The following is a 12,813-nucleotide window of genomic DNA, read 5'->3' on the forward strand; positions in this document are numbered from 1 at the left end:
CTCTGGCTTTTTATGTTCCCAGTTCACACAGATACTTATTTTCCCCACCTTGTCTGCCCAGTCACACGCCTGTTCAGCCAGCATCAACTCAGTTGGAGGGCTTAGCACAGGGATGACCATATCCACAACCTTGAAGCTCCCTGTCCTGGCCTGTGGCCCCACCAGCACGACAGGAGGAGCTTTCACCTGATGGATGCAGTGCTGTGGGCCTTTCTGGAACACAGGCAAGTGAAAGGTTCTCAAGTCATGCCATCTAGCTGTGCATCTGTTTCCTGGTTTGGGAGAAAGGGGCCGGTGGACCTCCTTGTTGTCCTGGGTCCGATCGAAATTGGGCGAGGTCTCTAGGAAGCACTCTGCTGGATCTAAATGCTTGATTGTGATTTTAGAACCAAGCCCGTGGAGGACAGAAGCACCTCGACCAAGAAAATGACGAAGGATGAAGTGATCGAAAAACTAAAAAACTGTATTCAGCAGCGGGACCCAGCATTCAAAAAATTCTTTCTTGACTATAGCAAGGAGCTCACTGGCAAAATTCATGTGCGTGACTTCAAGAAGGTAGGAGAATGGGTGTCCGTGTATTTCTCTATTTCTTTCACTCCTGGAGAAGGTCAGGCTTTCAAGGACGGGCAGTATATTTTCAGCAAGGGTTTATTCCCTTCCAGGCAAAGTGGACCCATTTCGAGGCATCTTCCAACAATGTAAAAGGATTCTTTTGGCCAAAAACATCTTTGGCAACTTTCTTCGGAGAGTACTTTTGGTATGGATGTGACCAGTTGTTGGCATTTAAGCTTTGTCTAGACAGAGTGTTGGTGGATGTGGGGTTTGGCAGGCTGGCTGGGAGTACCTGGCCCCAGGCTTGGCGCCTCAAGTACACCTGGGGCAGAACTGGGATGGGCAGCAAAGCTGCTCCGGCCCCTTCCCCAATGGTGAGGAGTCCCAATGAGGCTGTGATAACAGGGCTGTGGTTTGCTCCTCGAGAAAGTGAAAAAAGAATCTGGCAGTAAAAACGGGAAGCTTGGAGTGCTGATGGGAACTAGGAGGTTGTGCCAGAAAGGACTCCGCTTGAAGGGTTCTGCATAGACTTCTCAAGGAATTAATTTAAGTGATTGCTTAAAATTCCTGTTACGACCCCTCTAGCTAATCATCTTCAGCTATTTTTAAGGAAAGCATTTCAGCTAATACATAGCAGTGTCTGTGTGCACAAATTTAGAAGAATGAAATGAAATATATTTCCAAGAAGAGAATAATTATATTAGTAGCTACTATTTATCTAGTGCCTGCCCCCGTGCCAGGCGCTGCAATAGGCTCTGTACTTATTTTATCTCCAAGTTGGCAGCGTCCCTGAGGCTGGTTGGAGGAGAGAGCAGGGCTGTGTACGCACAGGGATGGGATTGGGTAGCTACCAACCCAGCCCAGACCTCCCGCCCCCCCAAGCCCAGACTGGGGGATGTGGAGGGCACACAGGGCATGGTGAGGAGGACAGATTCAGGAAATATTTGGGAATAAGGGATAACAGACAAGAAAGAGGAAAATGGGTAAGGAGCGGCTCCTGGATCTTTGGTTTGGGGTACTGGGTGGCTGATGGTCAGTTATTGACATCTCCAGTGACCCATTTCAGCAGGGTGGGTGGTGGTAAGTGGGTGTGAATCACCTGACACTCCCAGGGCACCTTGTCCTAGACTCTTTTGCCCCCAAGTCCCCTGGCACCAGCCAGTCCTGACCCCTCATGCCCAGCTGTCTTGAACAAGCATGGTTCAGTCAATGATCTTAATTCACAGAGTCAGTTCATAGGTTCCCAGGAGATCAAGAATCCACTAAGCTGGGCAGCCCCGGTGGCCCAGCGGTTTGGCACTGCCTTCGGTCTAGGGCGTGATCCTGGAGACCCGGGATCAAGTCCCACGTCGGGCTCCCTGCCTAGAGCCTGCTTCTCCCTCTGCCTGTGCCTCTGCCTCAGTCTCTGTGTCTCTCATGAATAAATAAATAAAATCTAAAAAAAAAAAAAAAAAAAAGAATCCATTAGGCTGCCACTGATTTTTCGAGGGTTATCTTAGGGAAGGGCAGGAGGTGGTGGCAAAGCAGGGACTAGTACCCCAGACCACAGACTGCAAGGACCGCTGCTTACCTCTGCTCACCTGAGCACAAGTCTGTAAGCTCAGCCGCAGATTCTTTCATCCTAGGGCTTCTCTGCCATCGCTAAGCCACTGGCTCTCCTGTTGGCATCTCTGCTTCACATCCCAGACCGTCCTCCTAAAACTGCAGTCTCAGGTGCCTACCTGCTCACTTGACTTCTTCCCTGAGGCGTCCGGAGAAGGTGTATTGCCACCAAGGCCAGTCTGCCAGCAGCCCTTCCGTTCTCAAGAGGAGCCCTTTCCCAGTCACTCGGGGCTCCACTCTGGGGTCTTCCTGGACTCTCCCCTTCCTGTCATAGCCACCCCCAGTGCATCAACAAAGCCCCTTGAAAGTCTCCCCAGGACACAGTGACTGCTGTCCCATCTCTGCCACTTCCAGCCATCACCACCCCATTGGCCTCCCCGCACCTGCCCTTTCCTGCCACAGGGTCTGTTCAACCCAGCAGCCAGAGTCCTCCTCCCCAACAGGTCTGTAGAGGGGGCCTCTCCTGCTCAGAACCCTCTCATGGCCCCCCACCTCGTGAGAATACAAACCAGAGTCCCCACAGGACCTAGAGGGTCCAGCACACTACCCAGCCCCTCATTGTGTCTTTGACTTCCACTCTTACCACCCTCCCCACTGCTCACCTCGCTCCAGCCACACCAGCCTCCTGCCCTGCCTCACACCACCTGGCACTGGCTGTCCCCTCCGCCTGGAGGGCATCCCTCTGATAGCTGCATGACTGTCCCCTTCACCTTCTCCAAGCCTTTGTCCACCTGCACTTCGAGGTGTCACTGACATTCCCAGGGCAGATATAACCTGCTCTCCCACCTCGATCTTCTTTACCCCCATTTTCTTTCTCGGTGTTATCACCTGCTGCCACGCATGTTGTGCTTAGAATCCTTCCTTTCATTTCTTCATTCTGCTGTTGCTTGACTTCTTCCAATAAAACGTGCTCCAAAGGTGGACATCTCTCTCTTTTGGATAGTGATGCATCCCAGGTGCCTGGCACAAGGCAGGGCCCAACATTGGCTGAATGAATGGATGAATTTGAAGAGTAACTAGAATCCCTAGTAGAGCCCAGAATGGGTGCCACCTGGGAACTGAGGGAGGCAGGTACAGAAGCCCGTCGGGATTCCCAGGCATGAGGCTGGTTCCCACACCCGTCCGTGGCAATTCGCGAGCCCACCCTCGTCCCCTCCCTGCCCCTGACTTGCTCTGCGTTCTAGCTGACCCTGAGGGGCAGCTACTTGCACGGTTGTCCTGCTGCTTGCTTCCTGGCGGCGCCTGCATACCTCTCCCCCCTCCCTCTAGTCTCCTGGCCTCCTACAGACTTCCCTGCCTCCTGAAGACGTGCCCATGTGAGAGGAAAGGAACGGTGAAGCCATGAAAGGACAGGACCAACGTGCAGGGAGAAAAGTTGCTGTTGTGTCAATCACCAATTCGCTCTGAACTCAATTAGGCAGATTGTTGACTGGTTCCCTCCCCCAGGGATTTATTGGCTTTAAGCTTTGGGAAACATGCTATTGTGACCAACCTCTTAGCCCAAAGATCAACAACTCTGGGATGATTTTAAACAGTCCACTGGGAACCTGGTTTTGAACTTCATAAGCTGATAACTTCAAAGCATTATGTAAATATAAACTTCACTGTTAATTGAAGAGGTTGTTTATAGATCAGGGTGCCTCTTGGACCAGTGAGGTCGAGCTAGAGAAATCAAAATCTTACGCCGTAGAAAGAAACACGAATTCAAATTAGACATAATGCAGGGCACCCAGATATTGAAGGTTTGGGAATGTCGAACTTCGGTGGCGATGAAGCCTTTGGAATTGAATTCTCTGCGATCTTTAAGTATAAGTGACGAATGACAACTGTGTAAGTGTGGTTACAGTACTGTGATGATGACGACAACTGTCCCTGGGAAAACGGCGGTGATGAAAGTACTCATCACCACAGCCGCCACGCCAGTGATCGGGTCCCTGTGGCCTCTGGCTCTATGGACCTTGGTTCACGTGTATTGTTTCTAATCCCCGCAGAAGCCCTGTGGGGCGTACGTGATACTATGCCCACTTCACAAATGAGGAGGCCAAGGCTTAGGATAGTGGCTCAGTGTTGTTCAGCTAGTAAGCCACTCAGGCCCTTGGATTGGGATCCACGTCAGTCTCTTAACCTCAGACCCTTGCTGGATGTAAGACAGACTGGCTGGGTGTAATGTGGGCTAGCTGGGTATAATATGGGCTACCTGGGTGTAATGTGGACTGGCTGGGTATAATATGGGCTGGCCGGGTATAATATGGGCTCGCTGGGTATAATATGGGCTGGCCAGGTGTAATGTGGGCTTGCTGGGTGTAATATGCACCAGCTGGGTTGCAGTACTGGCTACCTGGGTGTAATTGATGGCAGCTCTGAGATTGTATCTGGCCTCAGAATTTTGAGAGGAGGACATTAATTTTAATAACAATGTCCTTTAACTTCTCCCTATCATTTGGTCGTGGATATGCAGTGTTCTTGCCCTTGTCTTCCCCGAATCTGTCTCAGGCCAATTAGTGGTGCAGTGGTCGCTGAGTTTCGTCCCAGAGGAACTGGGAATGAGGCTCTCGGCCACATATACCTGCTTGCCCAATTATGCATGCCTGGAGTTGTTCATAATTTGAGTGTCGGCAGCGCTTACCATTGGCCCAGATACCTTGTACTCTAAACTGGAAGTGCTAAATATTTATCCTCACCAGCCATTGCCTGACCTGTGGCGGGGGCAGAAGGTGGCTGGCTGTACAGGGTCAATGAGGGAGAGCTGTAATAGGGTCTGGAGCCGGGTGGGAACTCGTGGGTCACCAAATCCAGTGGGTCTCCGCATTGTCATTGCTGGGAACACTGTTACTAGTTTTCACCACCATGATCAGGAAGATTTTGTCTGCTATACAGATTTGTTTACTAATGATCTGCCCCCACCCCCGCCTTTTTTTCCCTCTCTTTAATGTAAAAGGTATCAGAGTTTCTGGAGAGTGTGAGGTGACCAGCCACAGCACACTGAGCCACCAGTCCTGCCAGAGGCAGAGCTGTCGGGCTTTTAATGGACTCAGTGTACTTTCCTTGGTTAAATGTGTCATTCCTATCGGGAAGAGGCCGAGGGACTGCTCTTTCTGGAATGGCACTAGCCCGGGTCTGGGTATGTTGCATCCGACATTAAATCATCTCTCATAACAACCCTGAAGGCATATTCTTTCTCCCAGGAAATGTCCCCTCCCCTGGTTCATTGCTTGCTCTGGCCACTATACCCCATGGCCTACGACTTTTGCATAGTTTATAATGTGTCGTTTTATTTAAATGACAAGTCAAGAACTGGTGATGATGCAGGAAGACCGTTTTTGAATTTCAGAGTGATGGAGACTCTAGATTCCTCCTCTAGATGCTTCTTCCTTCTTGTCTTCCTCTCTCACACATGCTGAGTTAACCGCAAAGCCCCAAAGCCGTGTCTTACATAAGAGAGGTGACTGTTTTTCTCTCTCATGATAAGGAGTCCAGACGTGGTCTGTGCAGGGCCATTGAGGCAGCTCTACAGTGTCTGCAGAGGCCCAGGCCGCTGCTAACTTTTTCATTCAGCCTCATTCTCATGCTTGGAATGCAGCTGCTGGGACTAGCCATCACACACATGTTCCAGGCATAAAGAAGGGGAAAGGTGTAGGCAAAAGGCTTGAGCCAGACAAGTCTTTCTTTTTTTAAAGGCTTTGTTGGAAGCTTCTCTCAGCAGCTTCATTTTATTGACCAGGCTCTGTTACATAGAGATTTTATAGAGAGAAAAGGGTGATTTTTTAAAAAAAATTTTTATTTTTTATTTTTTTGCTGGGTACATAACTACCTTTATAAAAAGCAAAGCTCTCTGTTCGTAGGGGGGAAGGAGGGAGTATACATCAGGCAGGCAGCTGTAAGTCCCTGCCATCCTCTCTCTCAGTAAACAGTTTGAGGATGCCTGTTCCATACTTGGTACAGGACTAAACCACATGGGGACGTGGAGAAAGCAGAAGTTTCATTGCTTGGGGCCAGTGACCCACAGGGAATATAAAATGACAAAACATCCAAGGACACAGAAGTCAAGATTAGTCTAATTGTGTAATTAGACTAATTGAGCTAGTCCATCCATCAGAAATCTGAGGGCAGCTTTACATTCCAGTTGCCTGTCATTGGCTGTTCCTGATGGTAAACTGTTCTTTATCCTCAGTAAATACACTGTACATTGTTCAGTTCACTGTTATCCTTAGTCTCATCCCTGGAGTCCCAGCTGAGGCCCCTAGAGAGAGACATGGGGCTGCAGAGCTCCTCAGCAAACATACAGAGCCCCTGAGACGCATATTAGTGAAGCAAGAGTCTGTAACAGCCCAACCCAGCGCCCTAGATTCTTGATGCCCGTGGCTCTTTGCTTCACACCTGCCTTACCTGGGAGGAGGTGACCTTTCCTTCCTCCTCCCAGCAGAGCACCCCATGCCCTTTGGGGGCTGGTCAGACTCCCATGTCCAGAAATCAGCTCCCTCCCACCCTTGACCATCACTTCCTAATCACACAGCCCTTCCCCCTTGGGGGTCAGGGACTAGGATATAAACCAAGCCCATAAACACCACTGAGCATCTCATAGGCCTTGGGTGTGGTTAATCAAACAAATTAAGTGACTATGGTGACTCAAGGAGAATTTGAGTTTTTTTACAGTCGAGTAGTAAATATTTTCCATCTGGTTTTAAAACTTCTATTGGGAGCATACAATTCTGGTAAGTAAAACAAGTATTTAAAAACTTTTTATTGTGTGTTGTGGTCACCTTTGTGAGGGGAAAAAGAAAAAAAATGAGGGAACCATAACAGGGACAAACTGAATTCTTGCCATTTTCAACAACATGGATGGATCTCAAGGATGTTAGGCTAAGTGAAATAAGTCAGCGAAAGACAAGTACTATATGATTTCATTCGCCTATGGAATCTAAAAAACAAAACAAAGGAACAAACAAAACAAAGCAGAAAGAGACTCATGGATACAGGAAACTGGGTTTCCAGAGGTGGAGAGGCCTGGGAGGGGGGTCGGGGGGGGGTGACATAAGGCAAGAGGATGAAGAGCTGCACACCTCCAGTTATAAAATATGTTAAGTCCTGGGGATGTAAATGTACAGCATGGGGAATATAGTCAATAATACTGTCACAGCTTTGTGTGGTGACAGATGGTAACTAGACTTAACGTGAGGATCATTTCATAATGTATAAAAAAACATCAAATCACTGTGATGTGTACTTGAAACTATTAGGATGCTGTATGTCGATCATACTTCAGTTTTAAAAAGTTTAAAAAAGGACAAACAGAAACTTTTGTAATAAGAGATGCAGGTACATTCACATAGAATCCAAGACCCCGAGAGCAGGAGATCTTCATGGGGTCATCTCCCCACATTTGCTGCTAAAGGGTTTTGAGGTCATGTTGCATTTTGACTACTGTAGGTAAAAAAGAGGAGTTCTCCACGCTAGCTCTGAGACCCCATCAGATTCAGCACATGGGGTACCAGCTCTCTATATTTGCTGGAGGTGGGGGGGTTGCTCATGACTCCGGCAAGAAACACTTAGGGAGAAACAGATGAAGTGCTCTTTTGAGGACTGGTGGTGGGGACCAGATGAGTAGATCTGGTTTTTAGTTTCCCAGTGGTGCTCATGTTTTAAGGGGTGACCAGCCCTGTGTTCCAGGTCCCTCACATGTTCATTTTTGTTGGACCATGTGCCAACGCAACCATTAGAAGTCTGTATTTCTCCATCTTCTGGCCATCACCCTCTGCCAGAGGCCAAAACTAGACTCTCGCAGCCTCTGGCTGTGCCCCAACTGGCTACATCTTCCAGGGCAGGAGCAGCTGCAGACCTTTGGTGTCAATCAACCACACTTCGAGGGCCTCCATGTTTCCTTGAGTTCTCAGGGCTTTTCTTCCTGGATGGCCTTTGTCTCCTAAGTACCACAGTGTGGGGACTTGCATTCAGTTCTCGAGGTCAGTGCTAGTCTGGAAGGGGAGAACCAGTCCGAGTCTCCAGTGTAGCCACTCCAGCACCACCACCAACCTAGTGAGAGCTCTGCTAAGTGGGCCCCTGCCTGGCCCAACCCTGCTTCTCAGCCTCAGTTCCACTCCCAGAATCATCAGCTCTTTCAGGGAAGACACAATTGCATAGCTTCAGATCCCCCGTGAAGAGTCCTTCTCACCTGGAACTTCCATCTCTCAGACCTCATGGCTTCCTTGGCTCTCCCATGCCTTCATTTTATCTTATAGTTGTTTTCAACCGGAATGTTAGCACACCAGGAATTACTCCATCCTATCCTGAACCAGTTGAAGTCTGCCAGTTTTATTAGTCTTTCCCAAGTAATAACTTTATTTTTTTCTCTTATATTTGTTTTACATTTGTGTATTTCTGCTGTTACCTCAATGATTGTTTTCCTTCTACTTGATCAGGATTTAATTTGCTTTTTTTTTTTTTTTTTCAAATTTCCTGAGATAAAATGTTAGATTGTTGCTCTTTAGCCTTTATTTCTCTCGTGTATGACTCGATGGCTACACGTTGCCCTCTAGGTACAGGCTTAGCCATATCTACAAATTTTGGTATATCACTCATTGTCATTCAGTTTAAAATATGTTATAATTTCCCTTGTGATTTCTTTTTTCCAGTGGTTTATTTAAAAAGTGTAATGTTTAATTTCCACACAGTTGGTATTTTCTAATTCACTTTTATTATTGATGTTAAAATAGATTCCATTGTGAACAGAGAGTAAATTCTAAAGTCTAAATGACTTCAACCTATCTTGTGAAATATATTGAGGCTTGGATTATGACCTGACATATAAACAATTTTGGTAAATGTTCCATGAGCCCATGAAAATAATGCATACTTCACCGTGGTCCTTCAGTTTTCTTAAGTATGTCAATTAGATTGATTTCATTAATTGTGTTTTTTTGGAACTTCTGTATCCTTATCAAATTTAAGCCTGCTCACTCCATTAGCTATTGAGAGAAGTGTGTTGAACTCTTCCATCTGATTGTGAATTTGTCTAGTGAAGATCCTTCTTTATTCAGTTGATTGTTGCTTTTTTCACTTTGAAGCTAAATTATTGGGTGCACATAGATTTAGAATTGCTGCAACTTCCTGTGAATTATCTCCTTTATCATTATGACATGACTCTTGATACAGAGTAATGCTACTTGCCTTCCAGCCTATTTTTGTCTCATAATAACATAGTTACTTCAGCTTTTGATTCCTGTTTGCATAGTGTCTGCTTTTCTGTCCTTTCACTTCAAACTTTCTGGGTGCTTATATTTCAAGTTAGTGTCTTATAGGCAGAATATAGCTGATATTTTAGAAGGTTAGGTTGTGACAGTCAGTCTTCTATTTGGAGTATTTAATGACTAATATTGTTGGTTTTATATCTCTCATGTTAATATTTTTTTCTATTTGACCCAGCTTTTTCATGGGTCTTCTTGCCTTTCTTTAGAATATCCTACTATTTCTATTAATCCATTTGCCCTTCTGTTAGCTTGTCAGTGAGAACATTCTTCTGCCACTGGTATAGAGGCTACACTAGTGATTACAACATGCATCCTTGTCTTATAGTTTGTAGTTAAACACAGATTATTATGTTGACTACTTCCCTAACAGGGTTAGATTTAAAATGCTAAATTTTAAAAATGCTTTAATTTCACTTACCCCTATCTTTTGTGTTATTGTTGTTGTGCATTTAAATTATACATGTAGGTTAAACAAGACACTATTATTATTACCATTATTATAGTAAATAAGCTGCCATATGTGTCTACGTGTGTATGCTGCTCTTATTCTTTCCATCTTACATTTTTGTGCTAGCACCTACGCTCATTTTTATTTTAAAGACTTCCCTTTTGTCCTTCTGCTAATGCAAGAGTACTGACAGCTATCTTGCTGAGTTTTCATGGTTTACACTGTTTTCCTTAGTTTTTACCTCACATCCTTTTTCTCTCCAGGACCCCACCTTACATTTAATTGTCACATCTCCTTAGCTCCTCTTGGCTCTGACAGTTCCTTTCTCAGACTTCCCTTGTTTTTGACTGACCTTGGCATTTGTGAAGATTACTGGCCAACTATTTTGAAGAATGTCCTCTGTTGGGATTTGCCTGATACTTTTCTCATGATTAGACCAAAGTAATGTTTTGGAAGGAAGACCAGAGGTAAAGTACCCCTTCTCATTGCATTCTATCAGGGGATATGCCATCAACATGGCTGATTACTGTTGATATTGACCTTGGTCACCTGGCTGAGCTTTCATTCTTTTCCACTGTAGACTTACTCTTTTTTCTCTCTCTCTTTGCATTCTGTGCTCTTTGGGGAGAAGTCACTATGCATAGCCCACAGTAAAGGAATGGGAACCTATTATGCTCCACCTCTTTAAGGGAGAATATCTACATAAATTATTTGGAATTCTTCTGCATGGGAGATTTGTATCTTCTATCCCATGTATCAATTGATTCACTTGTTTATATCAGTATCCACTCATGCCTCATTATCCTTTAAATGTCTGTATGATCATTAATAGGGTTTCCTTTTCTACTACTGATTTTGGTAAATTTTTAAAATCTTTTCTCTTGTTTATTGAATAGTTTAGCTGATGGTTTATCACTTTTATTGATCCTTTTTATAAAACAAGCTGTGTTTTCATTGATTGTCTCAATTGTTTGTCCATATTCTATTTCAGTCATTTCTGGTCTTATCTCATTTCTTTTCTTCTACTTTACTTACTTATTTTTATTTCCTTGGGGTTTAATTTTCCTGACACATAAGGGGATTCTTCTTGGCAGGCTCACCTTGAGAACCTGGTAGAAGGCCTAGTGGTAAAATCTGTGAAAATATGGCCACCTCCAAAGACTGGTTCCCCATGAGTTTCTGAGTCTTAGGCTAATCCTTGCTCACCCTCCAGCAGTTTGCCAAAATTACCACTTACATGTTCCTACCAGTTTGTGGCTCTAATGGCTTCTGTTCCAGGTTAGCTGATCTTGGCTGTGATTGTATGTATTCACCTGTCTTCCAGATATCAGATTTCTCTGATGGCTCTAAAAAGTTACTGATTTTCAGTATGTTCAGACTTTTTCTTGTTGTAACAATGGAAGTGATAACTTTCAAACTCTTCACATGTTAAATCTGGATGCAGAAGTTCAGTCTTTTTAAAGATATTTTAGCTGGGAATAATAGCATTTTAGGTTGGCGATTACTCTCTTCTGGCATTTTTAAGATATCATTCCATTGTCTTCTGGCTTCTATCAGGTGTGTGGATAAATAAACCATCAGTCTTATGTTGCACATTTAAGTGGATTGTGTCTTTTTCTTTCTCTAGCAGTTTTTAGGTTTTTTTCTTTTGGTCTTTGGATTTTAGCAGCTTTCTATATGTGTTAAGGTGTGGCTTTCTTTGTTTGCATTCTGCTGGGGTTTGCAGATCTTGAATCTGTAGGTTGATGTGTTTAATAAAAATTCCCAGCTCTTGTCTCTTTTCTTTGTTAGGTCCTGTTCTGTCTGTCTTTCTTGGCCTCCAGATATGTATGTTAGACCTGTTCACTATTTTTCTTTCAGGGCTTCAGTCCCAGAATTTTCCATTGACTGACCTGTCTTCCAGTTCGTTGATTCTGTGTTCTACTTTTTCTAATCTGTGGTTAATTTTATTCATATAGTTCTTAATTTTAGTATTTTTTTCAGTTGTGGGATTTACATTTGGTTATTTTTAATACATTCCATATTTGTGTCTTTTCTTCTGTTGTCTCAACATATACCTGTATTTTCTTAAACATATTTATATCTCCTTTAAAAATTCATTTTTTTTCCTGCTAACTCCAGAATCTGGGTCATCTGTAGATTTTCCTCTATTGTCCTTTTATCCCCTTGATTTTGGGTCACATGGCCCTGTCTTTTGGAATGGCAGACAGATTCTTATTAAAGATGAGATATTGTGTTAAGAAAGTAGAGAAGCTCTAGATAGTGGCTCCCTTTCCCTGCTGATCAGATAGAGTGGGGACTGATGACCTTAACCTAGTTAGGGACTGAGTTGATTTGAGGCTGGATTGCAGTTTCTCAAGGCTCCATTTGCTTGGGGTTTTTTTAACCTCCTATTCCTAATATAGCCTCTAAAGTTTATAAGAGAAGTTGGGTTATTCTCTGAGCCCTTGCTCCTGAGAAATCCTGAACTTCAACCTTTGTTTTCTCGGGACCACAAGGTGACAAACAAAATCCCATCTTTCTTTTAGAGACTTTCTGCCTTGATTCTTAGTCTTCTGCCTTGCACAGCTTCCAAACTCAGCAAACATCTTGAGGGGATAACAGGCAGTGTTGGGTTCAGTTCTTTGCTTTCCCTTCTCATGAATCATCTATTTAAGTCTCTGGTTTTGTTGTCAGGTTCCATGAACTCATCACAAGTTCTGTTTGCTTCTCCACCTGCTGGTAGTGACTGACTGCCTGGACCACCAGCCCCAGCCTAAGCCTCTTGCCCTGCCCCCACAATGCATGAGGGAGAGTTCTGAGGGCTCCCCCTCCTCTCAGATTATTGTCCCTTTGAATCCTAGTTGCCTCAGCAGCTTTCTGTACTTCAAAGAGATGTTTTGCTATATTTTATCTGGATTTTCTGTTCTCACTGGAAGCATAGACCTACTGTAAGGAAAGTTGTTCCAACACACAGAACATCAGTCA

General features: G+C 44.7%; 1 protein-coding gene across 6 annotated transcripts in view; it reads left to right on the forward strand.

Moving 5' to 3' along the window:
• The window catches only part of EFCAB6 (EF-hand calcium binding domain 6), a 234,115-nt gene that overhangs the window by 122,975 nt on the left and 98,327 nt on the right, over positions 1-12,813 (forward strand). For all 6 annotated transcript variants that reach the window (XM_072843616.1, XM_072843612.1, XM_072843615.1 and 3 more), the window contains one exon: positions 387-555. In XM_072843616.1, coding sequence (XP_072699717.1) covers positions 387-555 — 169 coding nt within the window. The remainder of the gene's footprint in view (positions 1-386; positions 556-12,813) is intronic.

The sequence above is a fragment of the Canis lupus genome, chromosome 11 (genome assembly GCF_048164855.1).
Source record: "Canis lupus baileyi chromosome 11, mCanLup2.hap1, whole genome shotgun sequence".
Classification (NCBI taxonomy): Eukaryota; Metazoa; Chordata; class Mammalia; order Carnivora; family Canidae; genus Canis; species Canis lupus.